This window comes from Dermacentor silvarum, chromosome 4, assembly GCF_013339745.2.
Source record: "Dermacentor silvarum isolate Dsil-2018 chromosome 4, BIME_Dsil_1.4, whole genome shotgun sequence".
NCBI classification, from domain to species: domain Eukaryota; kingdom Metazoa; phylum Arthropoda; class Arachnida; order Ixodida; family Ixodidae; genus Dermacentor; species Dermacentor silvarum.
The window spans coordinates 227,027,108-227,049,318 of NC_051157.2; the positions used below are offsets into that span (position 1 = coordinate 227,027,108).

General features: G+C 47.6%; 1 protein-coding gene across 6 annotated transcripts in view; it reads right to left on the reverse strand.

Annotated features, from left to right (window-relative positions):
* Nucleotides 1–22,211, reverse strand: part of LOC119451014 (DENN domain-containing protein 2D-like) — a 428,171-nt gene that overhangs the window by 264,523 nt on the left and 141,437 nt on the right. For 3 of the 6 annotated variants that reach the window (XM_049666395.1, XM_049666394.1, XM_049666392.1), the window contains exon 8: nt 21,495–21,587. The exons of the other annotated variants lie outside the window; for them this stretch is intronic. In XM_049666395.1, the coding sequence (XP_049522352.1) occupies nt 21,495–21,587 (93 nt within the window). The remainder of the gene's footprint in view (nt 1–21,494; nt 21,588–22,211) is intronic. 6 annotated transcript variants of the gene reach the window in all.

Sequence of the window (22,211 nt, forward strand, 5' to 3'; positions counted from 1 at the left end):
CACCACTGAACACCTCAGCATGTCGAGTGCAGGCAGCATTTTGGCCGCCGTGGCTGCTGCCGTGGTCGTCGTAGCTGCAGCAGTCCTTGTCTACGTTCTCGCTAGTCAAAGCACCAGCTAGGCTGTGATGTGGTCCGGTCCGCTCGACGTGGGGACCAATGAGGATTGCGCAGCCGCGTGACGTAGCCAATTCCTTGGCGACTATGGATCCCGCCCAGATCCCGCTGTGCCAGCTTGCTAGTCAACACCACCTCTGATGTTGTCTGTGCCAGTCGCTCCGCTGGCTCAGCTGCCGCCGATGTTGCTCACGCATTCGTATGATCCGCAGCGGTGCGGCAACACATTCGGAACAGCCAATTTTTTTCGTATTGTGAGCAATGTATTTCGGCCGGGGAATGTTACAAATTCGTATTACACCAAAATTCAGTACCAGCCATGATCGTATCACTGGGGTTTTACTGTACTTATTTTCTCTCCACACGCGCTTGCTCTGCTCGCGCCATCACGGACTTTGTCGTCATCGGTGCGTCAGCACATTGGCACTGCGACAGTGCCCCCTACCGTATAGACGGAGTCTTGATTATAAGAACAGTACTGTTCTCACGATGTTGTCCTCACAAGAGTTCTATATACAGTGTTAGCAACTAATAAACAATTCAGCACAATGACTATTTACAGGCTATGTCCATGGTCGGAAGTTCCACGTGTCCGTCAGACATACCAGGCTGAGTTCTGGTGAAGGAGATGGGGGGCTGGACAAATTTCTCTGGTGGTCGTGGCTGAGAGTGGCGCTGCGGACAAGTGGTGCATAGCCTCGTGGCACGAAGTAGGCTAAAGAGGCAGACGCGCATGTTCAAGGTGACACGTGGTTGTGCAGTCAATGCTTGTGTTGCTGTGACGGGGAACACCTGCAACCTGAGATGCGTTGGAAATGCGGTCAGGTATTGTAAAGTGAGCTATGCAGTCGGTGCCGGAGATTCACGAGTGGTATTGGGTAAAATTCACGCACATCTGGTGGCATCGGCATCACTGTGACCGGAAAGCACATGGAATAGTAGCTTACCTGGTGGTTGGACATGACCGCCAAGGGGTCACAAGGGCGCACGCGCTGGAGACCACTCGAGGCGTACTCAGCCGTGCGGGAGTTGACTCAGCACGTTTGGTCGCTGTGACACGTTCATTGCAAAAGCACTGGGCATCATGTAGTTGCCGAGGTGGTGTGGAAAACTCGGTTGTCATGAATGAGTACATAATTGGACACTAGAAAAGGTGGCAAGGGTTGCGAGGGGTGGCTGATCCTCGTGACCGGCAAGCCTTGGGTCTCGCAATATCATGGGCAGCCCAGCCGCTCTGTAGATATTGGTTCTGGTCTGTTGGTTGTCGTCTTTACAAGTGTCATCAGGGTGGAGGTCATGCTTTGATGGTGAGTCGACCAAATGGCAGGACAGGCACGGTGAATTGCGGGTGGCCACTGCTGCCATGCCGCTCGCACCAGTGTACAGCGAGTAAGTCTAGAGGGGCCAAAGCCACGTATGGTAGGGCCCGAACCTGGAAAGGGCTTGGCTTTTGTTGATGCAAGCTCTGGGCGCTGAAGCGGAACACCTTGAAAGTCAGCTGTAATGGTGATGGGCCAAGTGTGAGCCGTGTCGCCCTGGTGAAACGTGGTAGACTGTGGCAGCTCAGGAGACTCGGGAGGTGCGGGGTGAGTAAGGACGGCACCTGAGTGCAGTCTTGGCTGAAGCATTTCTGAAGGCTCGGCCGTGCAGAGACTGCGAGTTTTACAAAACTCACGTGGAGAATCACAGGCTTGTGTGAAACACGGTAGAAGTGACGGACCATGAGGACCATGACCATGCCCTTAGGGTAGTACTGAATGGAGCTGGCGCTGTGGTGGATGAAAGCGAGAATGTGTCGCGGCACTGCCAGCTCTGAGAGGGGGTCCGCAGCACGTGGCAAGCCTGTGGCCCTGAAAGCGGGACATCAGGTCACAGGACAGGCATAGCTACCGTTATTTGCTACTTGTCCTGCTGCAAAGTGATGCTATGGAGGTAGAAACACGCCTCCTGTTTGTAAAGTCAGATGGTAGGGCTTCCAGACCAGAACTCAAGAAATTGCGGTGGTTCCAGGATGCAGTGCATGGAAGTTTCTTCAGGTCGGAGTGCCATAATGAAAGATGGGGCCAGGGTCTCGACTGACTCGGTGCTTGCTGGGTGCCTCATGGAATCTTCTGAAACGCGTTGTTCCCTGGTCTGGATCACGGCTGTGGCGGTGCGGGAAAAAGATGCTGACACGTTGAAATGCAAGAACTACTTATTTTCTATCCTCACGGGCTCCATCCGCTCAAGCCTTCACTGACTTTGTCGTCGTCGGTGTGTCGGCACATCACTGCGACAATGTAAATGATGCCACCTTTTAAATAAGCCAGTTTCTTATGGGATAGTGGCAGGGAAGCAGTGCTAATGCACCTGTCTGCCAAGTGCTGAATATGAACAGCTTCTATTATCGCACGCATTGTCCGGCTATGCCCATGCATTGGTCAAACAAAGGTGGGCACCCGCATTCTTTACAATGGCACACCAGCTACCCACTGGCAAATTTCTTTACATTTTTGTTATGCTCACGTAGCCGTTCATTCAGGCATCGTCCTGTTTGTCCTACGTAGAATTTACCACATGACAGGGGTACGTGATAGATGACACACTCCGCACAATCGACAAACTCAGTTTTGTGCTTTCTCTCAATGCACTGTTGTTTGGCAGCAGCATTTGGATTAGTCATCCTGCTTAGCCTTGCTAGGATTCTTAGAAGTGTTGCAGCTATGAGCCATTGCTTCCATATCTTTCCAAACTGGTCAAGCGGGCAATCACAAGCCTGTGTTTTCAAAATGCAAATCTTGCCACCATTTGATTGAAAATGGCCTCAGTCTCTCAGGCTGGGTACCGCAACCAGCTGTTGGCTTCTGTGGCAGAGCGAACTTGAAGATACTACGTTCCAGAAGCAAGGCGCTCCCAAATTCAACTGAGCAGAAAAAAGTTGCTGTGGTCCCATGTATACATAAGCTATTGCACAACCTGAAAAACATTGCCCAATTATCGAATGTGCAAGTGGTAGTTTCCACAGGAGTCCAGCAGGAACGAGGGACATGAAGGGGCCTGCTCTGATACCATGCCAAAACAGAGTAGCGCGCCAGTTATGTGGAGATGGGTTTGCATGAGGCTTAACCTAGGAGCACCGGTCAGGAAAGGACATGACACTCCTCCACTTCACAACGCACAAAGGCAGGGTTCATCGACTCTCCGACACAGCACAAAGAAGGCTCCGGAGTCAGATATAAGATTGCCAACAAACACAGGTTTGTTAAACCAAAATACAACACAGTGCGACAGTCATGGCACATTCAGGGCTAACCGGATAGCAGTAGGCCAAACACGAGAATGAGAAGTCTCGGAGCCAATGGTCTCACATAACCAACCCGTTGTGGGCCTGTGAGCATCTGCAGTGGCGATGAAGCGCTCAGAGGAAGAGCGCTCAGGTGGAGAGGGCGCCTGGGGGCTGCCACTCAAGAAGTCAATCAGGGTGTGCCCCGTGACGTATGCTCACGCATTGACTCAAGGCCGGGAGGGAGCAGCACAGTTGGCACGGGAAATTAGCTCCGGCACGCTAGCAGTGCCCGCCATGTTGCCACTGGGGCAGTGGTTCCCGAAGATCGAGCTGGGGGACGAGGCACAGGAAGGCATCTCGATCCCCACAACTGGTATATTTAAGTCAATCAGGGTGTCAATCAGGCATCGCGAACAAACACCACTTCTGACTGGCAGAACTACAAAAGCATATCTATACTAGCAGAAAAAAGTATTCTTGAAGCCAAAAATCAGTACTTTAATATCACGCTTCCTAACTTGTTAAAAACCAACCCCAAGAAATTTTGGGAAGTCGTAAATCCAAAAAATAAACACTCGATACCAACCCTTCTGGGAGAAGACGGAAGTGCTCTACCAGTAGCCGAGTGTGCCGAGGAATTCAACAAAAGTTTTGCCACAGTTTTCACAGATGAACTGCCTCTTGACAGTTCACTTCAGCTATCACAACCACATGTAGCGTTTCCTTTTACACCCATCGTAGTTACAGCACATGGCGTTTCTCTTGCAATAGAACGCCTCCCGCTTAAAACAAGTCCTGGTCCCGACGGCATCCAGCGCCAAACTTCTAAAGTTAACCAGTCAGCATTCAGCACCCTTGCTTTTATTAATATTTCAGCAATCCATCGACACAGGATGTGTACCGGATGATTGGAAGTCAGCATTTATAATACCTATATTTAAATCCGGCGACAGTTCCCTTCCTAGCAACTACAGGCCCATCTCTTTAACCTCAATTAGCTGTAAGTTATTGGAACATATAATACACAAGCATATTATAACATATCCAAACGAAAGCAACCTACTCCTTATCAATCAGCACGGCTTTCGGAAAAATCTTTCCTGCCAAACGCAACTATTTGAATTAATAACTGATCTTCACCATTCACTACACTCATCGCTATACGTCGATGCAGTCTTTGTCGATTTTTCAAAAGCATTTGATCGCGTCCCCCATAACCGTCTGATCTTAAAAATCCGTAACCTTAAACTTGATCACAAAACAACGCAATAGATCGAACAGTTTTTAACAAACCGTCATCAGTCCGTCAAATTTCAAAACCATACCTCGAACCCCGCACGCGTCATATTAGGGGTACCACAGGGGTCAGTGTTGGGCCCACTTTTATTTTTAATTTATATTAATGATATAGCAACTAACATAAATGCAACGATTCGACTATTCGCAGACGACTGCGTAATTTATAAGGAAATAGCAAGCTTTACCGACATTACTCACCTGCAGTCTGCCCTTAATAAACTATCAGAATGGTGTTCTGTTTGGCAGATGCAAATCAACATAGACAAAACAAAACATCTAAAGTTTAGCCCGGCATTGAAAACGCAGGTCAATACTTACGCAATTAACAATATACCTATTGCTTCAGTCTCTACATTTAAATACCTAGGAATAAAATTTAATTCTAGTTTAACATGGAATGATCATATAGAATACATAACTTCTAAATCATTAAAGAAACTTGGCCTACTCAAGTGGCGCCTTCACCTCGCTACACGTGACACTAGACTATTAGCATATAACTCGCTCATTCGGCCTTCGTTAGAATACGCTTCCATCATTTGGCATCCCTATCATGTCACCTGGACTAACCATCTCGAAGCGGTCCAAATCAAAGCCGCACGGTTCATCCTGTCATCTTACTCGCGATTCCAAAGCGTCACCAAACTGAAAGACTCCCTCAAAATGCCATCACTCGCCATGCGCAGAACATATGCCCGATTAGGATTTTTTCACACTATATTCCATAGCAACACGTCATTTTCCCACTCACATATTTCTCCAGCGCATCACATATCGTCTAGATTAGACCACACATACAAAGTCAAACCAATTTTCGCTCATACTGAAAAATACCGGAACTCACCTCTAGCACTATCAATAGATCGATGGAATTCATTGCCATCTAGCATTGCCACTATCAATGATCCTCAATCTTTTCTGTCGGCGCTGCAATCCTTTCTTGAACGTCAAGGCATTTCACAATAGTTTTCTTTTTGTATACAGTAAGAGTTGGCGTTTTCATTAGAAACTGACACAAAAGTCATCCACCTGATGCTCGCATTGTTCTTTAAGTGCTGACATGATCGTACCTGAAAAGCATTTCTTTTTACACTGAACTGCCGGTATATTATACATCGTTTTTATATTTTATATTTTTACATTGTATTTCTAGGATACAATGTGGACTTGTCCTTTGTGTTAGTATTATACCTTGTTGCTTTTAGTTTCTGTTCACCATGCTATATTTGAACTTGCATTCTTGTGTCCACTGAATTGCCATTTTCACCTGCAGTGCGACTACTTTGTTATTCCCGTTTCAACACCCCCCCTCCCCCCCCCCCCTATGTAATACCCTTCTGGGCCTTTAGGGTATCCAAATAAAATAAAATTTAGTGAAAGATATAACTTATCTTTGGTGCATTCACTGTCCCCTAGGGTTGCCAAGACAGATGCTGCAGTCATTGGAATCACCATAGCAGTCAGGCACCGACTGACTGATAGTACCGACTAATCAAAAGCTACTGCGCATAACTGTTACAATCAGTGTGAAATGTAGACGAACGGTCGACATGGCTGCAATGCAGCCGAGCTGATAGGTGAAGACGGTGCATACTTATTAGATGCGAAGCATCTTATGCTCGGGGCTATGTCACTCCCTCCCTCCATCCATCCGCCGTGCGCACACCCGCACTGCGCATACGCATCCTCCTCCCCCTCCTCTCGTCTCCTTGTCTCATCTCCATATGCATGTATGTATATATATATATATATATTATAAAGGGGATTTATTGGGGTTCGTAGTGACAGCGGGTCGTAGAATGCACCGAGCCCAGTCCTCTCGCTTGAGCTTCTGCTGCGTGCTTGATGCTGCCGATGCTGCTGACTCTGCGTCATCGTTCGCCATCTTCCTTACAAGGGCCCCGCGGAAATAAAGGAGCCATCCTGGCGACTTAGTTGTCCGGAAGGACGATAGAAAGGTGATACGGCTTGAGGCGCTGAACGTGAACGACTTCACAGTGCCGACGTCGCATGTCGGACGGCGGCGTGAGCGGCTCAACCAGGTAATTAACGGGTGATGTTCTCTCGAGAACGCGGTATGGCCTGTCGTACTTCGGAAGGAGTTTTGAAGCGAGCCCAGGCGTGTGGTGTGGCACTAACAACCAGACGAGGGCGCCCGGGAGAAAATTGGGAGTCGAGTTCCGGGCGTCGTGAACGGCTTTTTGACGGTTCTGGTCGTCTGAGGTGAATTGGCGGGCCAGCTGACGACATTCTTCGGCGTGTCTGGCTGCTTCCAAGATCGGCAGGCATTCGAATGGGTCCGGCCGGTAGGGCAGAATGGTGTCTATTGTGTGCAAAGGATGACGGCCGTAAAGAAGGTAAAAGGGTGAGAATCCGGTAGTGGCCTGAGTCGCGGTGTTGTAGGCGTAGGTGACAAACGGAAGAACTAGGTCCCAATTAGAGTGATCAGGTGAGACGTACATGGCGAGCATGTCACCAAGAGTTCGGTTAAAGCGTTCCGTGGTACCGTTAGTCTGTGGGTGATAGGCAGTGCATTTACGATGAACAATAGCGCATGCAGCAAGCAGTTGTTCGATGACTTCAGATAAGAAGGTGTGGCCTCTGTCGCTCAAAAGTTCACATGGACCTCCATGACGAAGGAGAAAACGGCGTAGTATGAAATTGGCGACCTCCTGCGCTGTAGCATTTGGTAGAGCAGCAGTCTCCGCATAACGTGTTAAGTGGTCTACCGCAACGATGATCCACCTGTTGCCGGTAGGAGTCAACGGAAGTGGCCCGTAGAGATCTATGCCCACGCGATCAAAGGGTCGGGATGGGCATTGTAAAGGCTGGAGTTCACCGGCGGAGTTGTGCGGTGGCGCTTTGCGACGTTGGCACTCATGACAAGAGCGGACGAAGTTGCGAACGAAATTGTACATTCCCCGCCAGTAATAGTGGTGTCGAAGTCTTTCGTAGGTCTTGAAGACTCCCGCGTGGCCACACTGAGAGTCGACGTGGAACGAGGAGCAAATCTCTGATCGCAAGGTTCGCGGAATGACGAGTAACCATGTGCGACCCTCTGGGGCATAGTTGCGGCGATACAGTAGCTGGTCTCGAATCGCAAAATGAGGAACTTGGCGCCGAAGCGTTCGTGACGCTGGAACTTTCGACGTATCCAAGAGAAGGTCGAACAGAGATGCAGTCCAGGGATCATCACGCTGTGCAGAGGCGATAGTGTCAAAGTCCAGAGATGACAATGTGCACTCGCAGGAGGAGTAGTGACTGGCCTTCGGGGGAAGCGGTGATCGGGATAGCGCGTCAGCGTCGGAGTGCTTTCGCCCGGAACGGTAAACCACGCGGATGTCATATTCTTGAATTCGCAATGCCCAGCAGGCAAGGCGGCCCGATGGCTCTTTTAGCGTCAACAGCCAACATAGTGCGTGGTGGTCGGTCACTACGTCAAAAGATCGGCCGTATAAATATGGGCGAAACTTGCCAAGCGCCCACACAATGGCCAAACACTCCTTTTCTGTTACGCTGTAATTCGCCTCCGCCTTGGTTAACGTGCGACTCGCGTATGCGACGACGTATTCTGTGTGGCCAGGTTGACGTTGTGCCAACACAGCACCAAGGCCTACACCACTTGCGTCAGTATGAAGTTCGGTTGGCGCTTGAGGGTCAAAATGGCGAAGAATGGGTGGTGTCGTGAGAAGACGGCGCAAGGTTGTGAAGGCGTCGTCACACTCTGGAGACCATGATGAGAGATCGCTAGAGCCACCAAGGAGCTGCGTGAGAGGTGATATAATTGACGCAAAGTTTCGAACGAATCGCCGAAAGTAAGAGCAGAGGCCAATGAAACTGCGTAGCTCTTTGATAGTGGTAGGTTTTGGGAACGCAGTAACAGCACGTAGCTTCTCGGGATCCGGGCGTACGCCCTCCTTTGACACGACATGGCCTAAAATTGTGAGCTGACGAACAGCAAATCGACATTTCTTCACGTTAAGTTGCAACCCGGCGTTGGTCAAGCAAGTGAGTACGTGCTGGAGGCGGAGCAGGTGCGTTGCGAAATCAGGGGCGAACACCACAATGTCGTCAAGATAGCAAAGACAAATTTTCCATTTGAGGCCACGCAGAACATTATCCACCATTCTTTCGAACGTAGCAGGTGCATTGCAAAGTCCGAAAGACGTTACGGTGAATTCATACAAGCCGTCTGGTGTAACAAAGGCAGTTTTCGGGCGATCGGCCTCTGCCATCGGAACCTGCCAGTAGCCTGACCGCAAATCCAGCGAAAAAAAGAACTCGGCTCCCTGCAAACAGTCCCGAGCATCATCAATGCGTGGTAATGGGTAGACGTCCTTCAGTGTGATCTTGTTCAACCGTCGAAAATCAACACAGATGCGGATGGAACCGTCTTTCTTCGTGACGAGTACCACGGGAGAGGCCCATGGGCTCTGTGAAGGTTGAATGACGCCCCGACAAAGCATGTCATCGACCTGTTCTGCAATGACGCGACGTTCCGTAGCAGACACGCAATATGGTTTTGTCACAGCGGTGAGTGAGAGCCAGTATCGATGTGATGCTCGACTGTCGATGCACGGCCAAGAGATGTTTGCGCAACGTCGAAAGAACGGTGGAAGTGCTGAAGGAGTGCGAGAAGTTGAGATCGCTGCGAATGTGTCAGATCGTCGGCGATGAATGGGCTGAACACATCTGTCAATGCTGAGTCGGCTATGGAGAGGGCACTCAGTTCATGAACGGCAGTAGAAGGCATTTCGTCGAGGACGGAGACAATTCGGGTTGAATCAACCGACTTGACGTAACCAAGGCATTCGCGGCGGAGCAGTGATAGTGGCGACGAAAGATGATTGTAAATGGGCATCGCGCTGACACCGGCGGCGAAGTCAAGAGCTGCAAAGGGCAAAGGAAGCGCTTTTCGGGTAACAAAGTGATGAGAGGGCATGAATAAGACCGTCCCGTCGGATATAGCACTACACGAGACCGGTACGAATGCTGAAGAGCACGGGGGAATACAGATGTCTTCTTGCACGAGAAGTTTAGTGGCAGGATGAGCATCGACCGAGGCCAGGTCACCAAGGTGGGAAAGTTCAATCTCAGCCCGAGTGCAATTTCTGATGGCATTGTGGCGTGAGAGAAAATCCCATCCTAGAATAACGGCGTGGGAGCATGATGAAAGAACTATGAACTCAATCGTGTATAAAACGTCCTGTATGGTTACACGGGCTGTAGAAGCAGCGGTAGGGCGAATGGGTTGAGCACTTGCCGTTCAGACAGAGACGTCGTCACTTTACCAAGCAAGCGGCAAAACCTGGCATCCATAACTGAAATAGCGGCACCGGTATCGACGAGGGCGACTGTAGCGACATCTTCGACAAACACATCAATGACATTGGCAAGTAAAGGAAGAGGACTTCGGCATGTCGACACTTGCGCAGTTCTTGCCTCAGGAACTGCGTCGTCTAGTTTCCCTCTTCGTTAGAGACGGGTCGCTGACGCATAGGGGAAAGCGATCGGCGACGTGGGGAGGGTGACCGGAAGCGTTCGAAGCGAGGACGGCGATCAGTCTGGAAGCGAGGTGGTGATGGATCGAAGGGTCCGTAAGGCACATTTGGATCGGGCGGCACATAGGACGCTCGTCGATCGTCATCGAACGCCTGCGATCGGTGGCGGCAGAACCTTGCCACGTGACCGGGATACCTACATGCAAAGCATATAGGGCGATTGTCCGGCGTACGCCACGGGTTAGCGACGGCAGTGCTGGCCCAGGGAGCGGGAGGAGGAGGGCGGTGCACAGGCTGCTGGAAACGTGGTACGGGCGCACTGCGAGGGGCCATTGCAGCAACCGCAGCATAAGTTAACGGTGTAGCCACGGCATCCTGCTGGCGAACAGCTGGCAGCGCTTTCGTGACCTCTTCACGGATCACATTACGGAGAGGAGACGGCAAAGTGCTGGCAGACTCCGGAGTGATGGACACCAGAGACAGCTGTCGTGCGACTTCTTCGCGGACGAAATCTTTGATTTGGGCTATCAAGGAGGCTTGTTCGGGGCCGGTGGTCAGGCTGCAGAGTGACGCCGCATTAGGTGTGGGATGTCGCCTTGTCAGAGCTCGCTGCTTTCGCAATTCATCATAGCTCTGGCACAAGCTGATAACGTCGCCAACAGTGCGCGGGTCCTTGGCCAGAAGCATCTGGAACGCGTCATCATCGGTTCCCTTCATGACGTGCTTAATCTTTTCCGCTTCCGTCATGGCAGCGTTCACGCGCCTGCACAAATCGAGGACGTCTTCTATATAGCTGGTGAACGTCTCACCCGTGTCCTGTGCGCGTGTACGCAAACGCTGCTCGGCTCGGAGTATCCTGACGGCGGGTTGGTCAAATACTTCGGTAATCAACGTCTGAACGCCGACCGCGTTCGGATATCCTCTCATGATTCCTGAACCAGAGACTGGCAACGCCCGCAAGATAGAAGGATACGTAAGCCAGCTTGTCCGAGTCATTCCATTTGTTGTGAACGCTCAACCCGTTCATAAGATGACAGCCACTCTTCAACGTCGTTGTCGTCGGTTCCGCTGAAGATTGGAGGTTCCCGCTGGTGAACAGTGCCGCACAAGGGACGGGTGGCGATGGAAGAGTCTGCTGGTCGGCGTCCGCATGCAAAGGGTAGCGTCCGCGAACGAAGTTCCAGGATGGTAGAGTGGAACGTTACCCCGCACCTCCACCACTTATAAAGGGGATTTATTGGGGTTCGTAGCGACAGCGGGTTGTAGGATGCACCAGCCCAGTCCTCTCGCTCGAGCTTCTGCTGCGCGCTTGATGCTGCCGATGCTGGTGACTCTGCGTCATCGTTCGTCATCTTCTTACAATATATATATATATAGTATATGTACGCTAAGTTCCGGCTTCCAGAAGCCGGAACCGGAAGCAGACTTCCGCTTCCGATTCTGCTTCCGGTTCCAGAAGCCAGCTTCCGGCTTCCGGAGAACGCTTCCCGCGTTTCGCCTGAATGATCCCCCGGTGCTTCGCCCACTCATCATCATTCACTTCGTGGATATGCGGTGATTTTTTTTTTACACATGTGTATGCCTTAAGGCCAGACCTGTGCATGTAGACACAGCATGCAGCTCTATGTTGGCATGTCGAATTTCAGTGAATGAACGCAATAGAAACAGCACAAAACAAATAATCGCAGCAGGGCAGGCAACCAGCTACTAAAGAGTGCCCCTGTCTATCCCTCACAATGGCAGCCAAAACCAGTGTCGCCTGACTGTAGCACAGGGTTTTCGGCATTATGTATGTCTCCTATTGCTCAAATACACCCATCACAGTGAACTGAGGTGCTATTCTCGGCACGCATGGCAGCTGCACGGCCGCCATTATCCGCCATCTTGGCTGTCTCATTGGCTGTCCAGAGGTCACGTGTTTTGAAATTTGTGCCAGGAAACTTTTGCGTTTTCATCAGAATGAAAAACGTGACGTGGCTTTCTTTCGAGGAACCCGGTTGGGTTTCCGTTGTAGCAAAGTGCTACATTTGGGTGGATGTCTCACTTTCCCTTTAATACTTATCTCCACCTAGCGGATTTCTGCTGAACTATTACGTCATATACTTGCCTTTACTTCAAGTTGTCGACAAATTCGACTTCGCCCTGCCATCTGTTAGCCGCCTGGTTAGCTCAGATGGTAGAGCGGCTGCCCCGGAAAGGCGGGGGTCCCGGGTTCGAGTTTCGGACCAGGACGAATTTTCTTCAACTGCGAGGCTTTTTTTCGAGGAACCCGGTTGGGTTTCCATTGTAGCAAATTGCTACATTTGGGTGGATGTCTCACTTTCCCTTTAATTACTTATCTCCACCTAGCGGATTTCCGCTGAACTATTGTACTACCTTCATTCTATACCCCCTATTCAGCTTAATTAAAATGACTGCTACCCTCTCATTAATGCTGTAGAATTCATCCATGTTGCCCGCTATGTCCTTATGGACTAGAAGTCCTACCCCAAATTTTCTCTTCAGGAAGACCTTCATAGCAGAGACATGGGCGTTAGTCAGCACTGTATAAGCCTCACCAGTTCTTCTAACCAGACTAAGGCCAATAATATCCCAGGCAATGCCTGATAATTCCTCAAATAGCCCTGCTAAACTAGCCTCACTCAAGAGGTGCGCATGTAGAACGTTGCCAGGTTCAGTTTCCAGTGGCAGCCTGTCTGGACCCAGAGGTTCTTAGCACACTCTGCTGCGTCGCAGGTCTGACTGCCGCCTTGGTCAATTGCTCCGCAGCTGCTGGGGAGTGAGGGCCATGGGTTAATTGCAGGAGTCATGAGGGAGGTAGTGGCCGAATACTGCACTAGGGAGGCCAATTCCTTTTCGGGTGACTTTGTTGAAGCTTAGTGGGCCTTCCTAATTTGGTTACACTTGGAATAGTGTAGCCCCACTAGCTCTCGGCGATATTTTTCTTTTTTTTTTTTTTGCCGGTGTCAGGCGCCACTCCATGCCTGAAAATGTAGTGGACTGGAGGAGATTCGAACTTACGACCTTCAGATTAGAAACCCAGTGTTCTACCTCTGCTCCACACCACCACTGTCAATATTCAATTCCAAATCTACTATTCAGTATTCGATAACCCCTATAATTTTTGAGTCCTTCAGTGAGTTTTGTCGTGCTTACAAAATGTGGATTCAATGTGTGAACTCTCTACAGGCATGGTAGATATGAGAAAATAAGCTGTTTCATGTCCAGCATGCTGTACCCATCCAGCCATCTGAAAAATTTGCTCAATATGAAACACTGTCAAAAACAGTGAAAGAAGTGAACTTGATGCATGACGACATACTGGCACCAAGAGAAACACCTAGACGTCTAGTTTCCAACTATTTTCACTAAACCACTTTGCACTCGAAGACTGCGGTTGACCCTACTTGTGTGGGACGGCACACTTTCTTCAGAAGATCGCTATTAGGATGAAGGCAACAGTAATTTCTTCAGCACCAGATAAACTGAGCAAGGTGTGCAGGTTGACAAACCCTCGATGAAAAAAATTGGTGTGGTTTAGCTTTGGTTAACCCTGGTTGACAGTGAAAGTTTCACTGCCCTGGCTAGGCCCATTGTTGAGCTGTGGCCGAGGTATGGTTTTGCAATGATATACAGACATGTTTGCAAGGAATACAGTGTTCATTCATCATTTTTTTTATGCCTATGAAGACACTGCGGTGTTCAGTAAAGTAGTGAGACTTGGTTGCAAATCGCAGCCGGGCCCAACTCTACTCGGGCAACGGCGACAATGTCTCCTTTCAGGGCTCCATAGAGGCCTAAATATAGTACAATGTAGCGTGAACGCGCGCACATGTTACGTCACGTTGGCGAGAACAACAGCGGCTATAGTTCGACCGATGGTTCGACGTACTGGCGCCGCCAACATAACCGGACGCGTGGCCAATGCGCTCCGACGAGCCCGGCGTCTACGTAACCGGACGCGCAGCCAATGCGCTCCGACGCGTCTGGTGTCTGATGACGCGAGCCCACGTGCTGATAATGCCGGACTATAAATGCACCTTAATGCTCTCTTGTGGTTTGACCTCTAGCTCTCAAGGTGAAAACTGTTGAGTCGCAGACGGCTGCCCAAAGTAGCGTAATGAAGCTTTCGCTTCAAAACTGTGCCTGGTTGTTCTAACAACCAGGCACAGTTTCTAAGTGGTTTTGGCATGTAAAAGCACAGTAAGAAGAAGGGGCATCATAACCAGTTTGTTGAACTTCTGGATGCAGTGGCGTATGAACTGCCATCATCCTGTGGTACCAAATACCTTAAGGAGAAAAGGCCTTAATGAACACCTAAGAGGACATAGTTTGAATGTAAAAGGATACCGGAATGGTCATGTCAAGACTGGGACTGCGCTCGTTTGTTTAATTATTTTGTGATTCTTGCCAGACACAGATAAGGACGTGCATGAAACTATAGAAGCAAAAGCTATCAGGAGGATCAGTGAGAGGTGTGTTGGCATGTTGTCTGTCGACCTCCTTGATAAAGATATGGACTTTTTAGCAGTTCAATGTTCTGAATGGTACCTTCGTGCAATTTACAAGTTTTCCATGGAATAAATTGAAGTTAGTGCATTGCTGTGTCTCCCTTTCATCCTTGTGTGCTAGTGCTAAAATGGTGTCCAAAAATTAGGTGTTCGCTTGAGTAGCACTCAGAATAATATCCATCTTGTTATAGCCAATAAAACCAAGGGAATGTCTACTACCAAGGCGCTGCATATTCTGTCCTGCACCTACAATTCACAAATACAGTACAGTCCACTTATAATGGTACCACATATAACGATATATTGGTTATAGCGATAAGTCGAATTAAGAGTATCAACTTATGCACTAGGGCTATGAGAAAAAAAAAACATATACAGCAAAATACCACTTGAACGAACGTCATTTAATCGAACTATTCAATTGTACAAACTTTTTTAAGTCCCCACCAAAGTGCCATTTAACCCAATGCAAACGCCCTTCAGTTTAACGAAATTCACTGCAGTACGCATTTCAGTTTCACAAACATATTCCGTGGCATCATCCTATGCCTCCCAAGTCTTGTTGATGACTTCAAGTACAACCCACCCGCCATGGTTGCTTAGGGGCTATGGTGTTAAGCTGCTAAGCACGAGGTCGCGGGATCAAATCCTGACCACGGCGGCTGCATATCGATGGGAGCGAAATGCAAAAACACCCATGTACTTAGATTTAGGTGCCCGTTAAAGAACCCCAGGTGGTCCAAATTATTTCGGAGTGCCCCACTCCAACATGGTTTTGGCACACAAAACCCCATAATTCAAATGTTTTTTTAATCGAGTACAACCCGCACTTTTGTAGCATATTTTAACATTGAGAACTGCGATTCATAATCACGCGACGAGTAATGGGCCCTTTTTTAGCTTTGAAGGATCGGCCAAGGTTCCTTGAATTGACTACCTAGATGACCTCGTAGCCAGCCGAAGCCATAGCCATAGCCGCAGATAGAGCTTTATTTCTACAACCACAAAAAAGGCATTCGCCTTCTGGTTAATCATGAGCACCAGACGAAAGCGTCTGTCTCTAGACGCTGTGGACACCAATCTCGAAGAGGAGGAACATGACACTGACAAAAGCAATGAACCCAGTGGCTGGAAGGAATTGTTGGAAAGACTGGGTACAGACAGCCTTTTGAAGACTATGTCATTTGCGACTCTCAGGTTGAGACGTGCACCACACTGACTACAGAAGAGATTGTAGCGAGCGTACTACCTCATGAAGAAGTGGAAGAAGAATCACCCTTGAAAAGGAAGTAACAAAAATTTTAGCTAAAGAAGCACTGATGTGCCTGGAGAAACTAAAGTCCTTAGCTGCTCGGCAGATTATTGTGCCAGAGAACGTTCACAAGAGCTTGGACACAGTGACTCAATTCATGACCACTGGAGTCCTAAGTGCAGAAGTGCAGCAAAAAAATCGCTCAAGCCAGCAAAGAAACAAGACGGCCCCGCGCAGCTTCGACAGAGGGAGAGAGCGCATATGCCACAAACAGCCGACGTGATCAACGGAGGCTACAAGCTTCGAGAAGACACGCGAAGGTTGCGGTGTCGAGAGAGGATAGAGAGGGCGCGCGGCGACACACCCTTTGAGACCCGATGCAAGAGCCAAGAGAGAGAGGGAGGGCGACAGCCCGAGCGTGCGTTAACGGATGAGTCACCACCCCTCCTAGAAGACGTTTCGGTGCCGCGGCTGAAAGCGCAAGAAATGTCTAGAAGATGGCTTTGCTTATGCTACGGGATCACGGCTCTGTCGGAAGGTTTAGTGCCAGCGAAGGCAATAAAAGCGCCATGCGGGAATCAGCAGGGAGGTCAGACGGCGCCGGTGAAGAGATGTGACGTGAAGACTGACCATCTGCGGAAGAAGGGGATTCCCCGGCAAGCTAGTTTACGAGTTCCTCGAGCGTCTGCATTTCCGGAAGAAGTTCCTCCTTCAAATTTGCCTTAAAGCTACGCCGAGATCGTCCGGCTCAAGACCAGAAAGGGTGAATACGATTGGACACTGTGTTCCTATTCATTCTGTACTGTACATGTTGGACTCTTAGTGCTTGTCGTTAATTATTTTCTATTGTTTTGTTAATACCCATCTGAATTGTATTGTGATGTGTATAGCCAAAGTGTGCATGTATGTATGTAACTGCCTTGTTTGAAGAATTTATGTCATTGTGTTTTGACAACTCTGGGCTCTGACTCGGTCTTTGGACCACAACCGGTGTTCGCTGGCACACCAGAGGGCCCCTTACTAATTGTCCTTGCTTTCGTGGGGTTATTTTCAGAAGCTGATAAGTCCGCTTTGAAATCTGGCCCAGCGTTGGCGCCTCGTTCACAGGGTGTGTGACATTCTATTTCTGCGATTGGCACGTATGTTTCTTTTTTTTCACTGCGGTAGTCTTCGTTTTAGACCAAAGGAACAACCACATCTCTGCTGTTTTGAAAATTTTCACTTCGTGGTACGTGTTCTGGACGCCGCTCGTGCTTCGTGGCCGATGGAGGCCGCTCATGCCGATGGACGACCATCGTGCGAAGAGCGTGCAGCGCAAACACCTGCTATTATACCCTGCGCCTTTCCTCCTCGCCACGCACTCCAATTGGTCGGCTCCTCTCCTACCGGCGAGCAGGTCACGTTACCTCTCCAGCTCTGCTCCTGTGTGACGGCACTGTCGGCGCACGCTCGACTAAAAACAGCTCTGCTTTTAAAAAGTGAGAAGCAAACGATGTCTCTCCCCCCTTTCTCTTTCAGCGAGCACGAAAATGTGCCGCGGAAGCAGCAGTGTGCACTGACAGCGCTGATCTCCTTGAATTTTCCTGAGAGACTTTGCACCAGCAACGCAAGCTTAAGCGGCTTAAAATTGCGCAAAAATTAAAACTTGTTCAAACTCCGAAAGGCTCATTGAGGAAGCGTCAAATAATTTAAAACAAATGATCATAATGATAAACAGAGTTACTTTAATGTACAGCTTCCTAGTTTTATGAAAACGTCTCCAGGGAGATTCTGGAGGACGATGACTTATTCGTCCTCCCTTTCCAATATGTTGATAATAGACGGTAAAAGTTGTACACGATGAGCAGGTTGTATTTCTGCTTTTAACAATTATTTCGGCAGTGTATTTACAAGGGATGACGGTTATCTGCCTTCCTTTCGTATGGATTTGCCTTCCATTCCTGGTATTGTTATTTCTGAGCATGGTATATACTGTTAAAAATAGATGAAAAGAAATCCCCTGGTCCAGATGGCTTCTTAAAACGGTATGCCGAGTGGTGTGCAAAGTACTTGGAAATTTGTTTAGTAAATCGCTTTAGGACGGCATGCTTCCGGATGACTGGAAAACAGCAATAATCAAACCCTTACATAAATCGGGAAACAAAAATTGCATAAAAAACGATAGACCAATTTCTCTGACTTTGACGACATGCAAAATTTCGAACCATAATCTATAAGCATGTAATTGGTTTTCTTGATGATCACTGCATGTTGATGACCGCTCAGCACGGATTTCGGCGGGGCTTTTCCACAAACACTCAGTTAGTAGAAACAATTCATGATTTTGCCAACACAATAAATAATAGAAAACAAACCGACGCTATATTCATGGATTTCAGTAAGAATTCAACAAAGTAGCCCACAGCAAATTACTTCACAAATTGAGCTTTATACTTGAAATGATAAACTATTAAAATGGATACAAGCGCAACTAACCAACCGCTCCCAATTTGTTAGGATAGACCAGATTTCCTCTGACACATTACCTGTTGTTTCTGACGTTCCCCAGGGATCCATGCTGAGTCCTCTTTTTTTCTTGCTTTATATATATGACATTGTCAATAACCTATCCGTCAAATTTAAACTTTACGCTGATGACTGTATACTGTATGACGAAATTGAATCCCCCCAAGATCAAATCAGGCTAAATAGTGATTTTGGCAAAATAGTTGCATGGTGCCATCGACGGCAAAGTCTTTTAACTATGAAAAAATCGTCTTTGTGAGTATAACACTAAAGAAAAAGCCATTTCTCTTTCACTATTTTGCCAACAACACTTATATCTCCCAAGTATCTCACTATAAATATCTCGGTGTACACATATCTCACAATATTTCCTGGTCAAAACATACTGACACTGTAATGGCTAATTGTCTTCACAAATTCTTCACCCTAAGACGGTCATTAAAATTCTCGACACCTGCTGTCCGCCTTCTGGCATATAATGCAATGGTTCGTCCTACTTTAGAGTATGCAATGATCATCTGGGACCCCCACACAAAAACAAATATTGAAAAATTAGAACGAATTCAAAAGAAAGCTGTTCGATTCATCTACAATTCTTACAGTTGAACTTCTATAACAGACCTCCTTAAACGTAATGGCTTCTCTTCGATTACAGAACAAAATCGTGTTTCCCGATTAAAATTCTTTTTTTCAGCTAGTGAATGGCCACTACCATATTGATACCTCGCACATTTTAACACCTGTAACTGGTTATGCTGCCCGTCATAAACATTCCCAAGCAGTAACCCCGTTAACACCGCATAACAACTGCTTCAAATACTCTTATTTTCTAAGAACAATGGTTGATGGAATAAACTTCCTGACAAAGTCATTACACTAAATTCTTTATCCCTTTTTTCAGGCGCGCCTGCATTCTTGATTCTGTCGCACATAATTTATTTGCTCCTTTTTGCTTGCATTCTGTCCGTTTGTCATGTTGAATTCAAGCTTTGGAAAGTTCCTTGTAATGTATGTTTGTATGAGTGTACTTTATGTTCCCACCCCTGCTAAGATCTTGTAAAAGATCGCAGTATCTATAAATAAATAAAATTTTAAAAAATGCTGTGTCACTTAAGACAATGCTGCAAATATTGCAAGACTGGAAGTACGAGCTCGCGCAGTCAACGATATCGACGATTCTGAAAACCAGGAGCACCACAATTACGAAGGCTAGAACCAGTGGCCAGGCCGATCAACGGAAAAGGCAGGCTTTGTGCACCTGGGTAAAAACCCCCTTTGGTGAAACCAACAAGGTGGAGCAGCTGACATACAGAACTCTGGGAGATGTCGCTGCCAAATGATGAAATAGATGGTGCCTTCGATGGATGAGCTCCCGAATGCTGATAGTGCTGCCTTGTACTATGAAGAGATCTCCGATGGGACGATCGTTGTCGCAACAGACGGCAGCGTTGTGCAACGGAGGTAACGACAGCAGCGGCAGTCACAACGAGATTTACAATGGCCTGTGTTTGACACTGACCTTGATGTTCACTCAAAGTTCAGTGTTGTCGATCGAGTCGCTCACTGATTTCATGGACGCTAAATCATAGCCGCCAGTGTTCGCACAGCAGCTGGACGACGTGATGCACACATCGGTTGTGAACCCGAAATTTCCGCGAAAGCAAGTGCAGATTTCGGACTATTTCGGCGCACGTAACGCTTTGACATGCTGTTTAGAGGTATAAATAAACATTTTATTTTTCACAGCCTACATTCTACGTCGATTTTTATCGCAAGTGGCAAATTTGGTTTCGGAGCTACAAAGGTATACTCGGCAGCTTTTTTTTTACGGCAGTCCAAATATAGCGATGATTGGTTATAATGATTGGATTTTTCATTCTTCTTGTTATTGTTATAAATGGAGTGCAGTGTAAATCAAGAAGTACATATTTTAGGATTGTACCAAAATAAATAGTGTTAAAGCCATGATAACTTGCATGCAAGTGCGTTTATCTGACTTATTTATATAGAAAGTAAATACACAGAACAAAAGAAGCAATCCTTGTTATGACAGACAATGCAGTGCAAGTAATGCGAGAAAACGCAAACTATTTTGAACCAGGTAATCCCGGAGATTCGAGTTCCACACGCTACCAACAGGAAGAACAGGCAGCATCCTCTCCTCACATCGAATAAACTTGCTACCAAACTAAAGGCTTTTCTGAACATTTCGACTTGTCCCATAGGTTATTTCTAAAATGTTGCTCTACAGTTACTTCCAATGCATGCAGTTTACAAAAAGCACAGCCTTTGAAATGTGTTTCTTCTGTCACTCACATTTGGACACTACCTATTCTGCTTTACGCAGCCACTTACTATAAGGCCACCACTGTCTCCCACTCTTCCTCGCAAACGTCAGTACTCAGCTGAAGTTATGAGCACGACTCACTAGTGCTTTCCATGTCTATTTCTTTACTTAAAGTGAAAGGACATCCAAAAACACCACAATTATGGCATCGAAGAAGGCGGCCCTCATCGCTGTAGCCTGCCTAACTCCGCACTCCCATTTTCAAAACCCAGGAGAGCCAGAATTCTACTACATTTCCCCAACAATGCTTGCAAAAAAAAAATCCCTTTTCTGGGAAGCTGGCACAATCTAGTAGTGCGGCATTCACACCAACAGAAAAAAATGACTGCCACCCATCTGTGCACTCGGTAGACAAAAAGAAATCCTTGGATGAGTGAGACTCGTCACTCAGATGTATTGGAGAAAATGGCTAGACAACTGAGACTCCTCCTTGGCATGGAAAGGGTTAAAAGGTATGGTACTCACACTGTAAGTACATCATTCATCTTATGGATAAAGAATTGACCTTTCTCAATGCTTGTGCCATGTCATGATACCCATCATTCCAAACTGTGCCACCGGGTTCCACCTCCCCCTGGCACCCAACTCCTCGCTAACAAAACCTGTCCGAGATGCTGCTCTATCTTGAATTCCAGTACACTTGCAATGGAGTCCGTGCAATTCTTTCCCATTAACCTGCCTACTCTTCAAAGCCCTACCTTGTGGTAGAAGGCTGGAGCAGATGCTCTGGTGGCTAAGCACAGCACCACAGGAGTCTCTGGGCACCCCATCAGGGCTCCTCTTGTCGTGCCCTGCAATTAGCCACGCAATGGCCCATTTTAGCAAAACACTGGTTGCTTTTTATCTTTGAGCTGTGGACATACAAACCACTGCATAAATTACAGAAGCACTCGAACAGTTAACCAGGTAACCACCTTGCAGCACACTGCCTCAAACTTCTACAACACGAAATAATGTGTCCTGTGCCAACCCTGTGGAATGTGCGTGCATGCCGACTTTGTGTCTCGTTCAATGGGACCTTATTGTATTAACCACAATTATTATTACTTCCTGAATTTATTCTCCTGTAAACATCTCTGTAAATGATACCATTTTTTCTACTCTCCATTGACTGTATTCAGGACACATTGTGATGGTGAAATCTTTTTGTAAGACATGCAGTAACAATGATGCCCCTCATTTTCTGGTGCTCACAAGTGACCCTCGTACGAAGGACAAGTTGGACACTTTGTTAACCCCTTAACAGCCATGACAAATTTAGATTTTTAAAAGTGCAGAATTGTTTGTAGACCTGCATATTTTGCGCCAATACTTCCTAAAAAATATGACACCAGGAAGGAATTTTGCATTCATGCTGGTCTTATTGAAAAAGACAGTAAAAGTAATTGTGTACATATTATTTATTTGTCAAAATT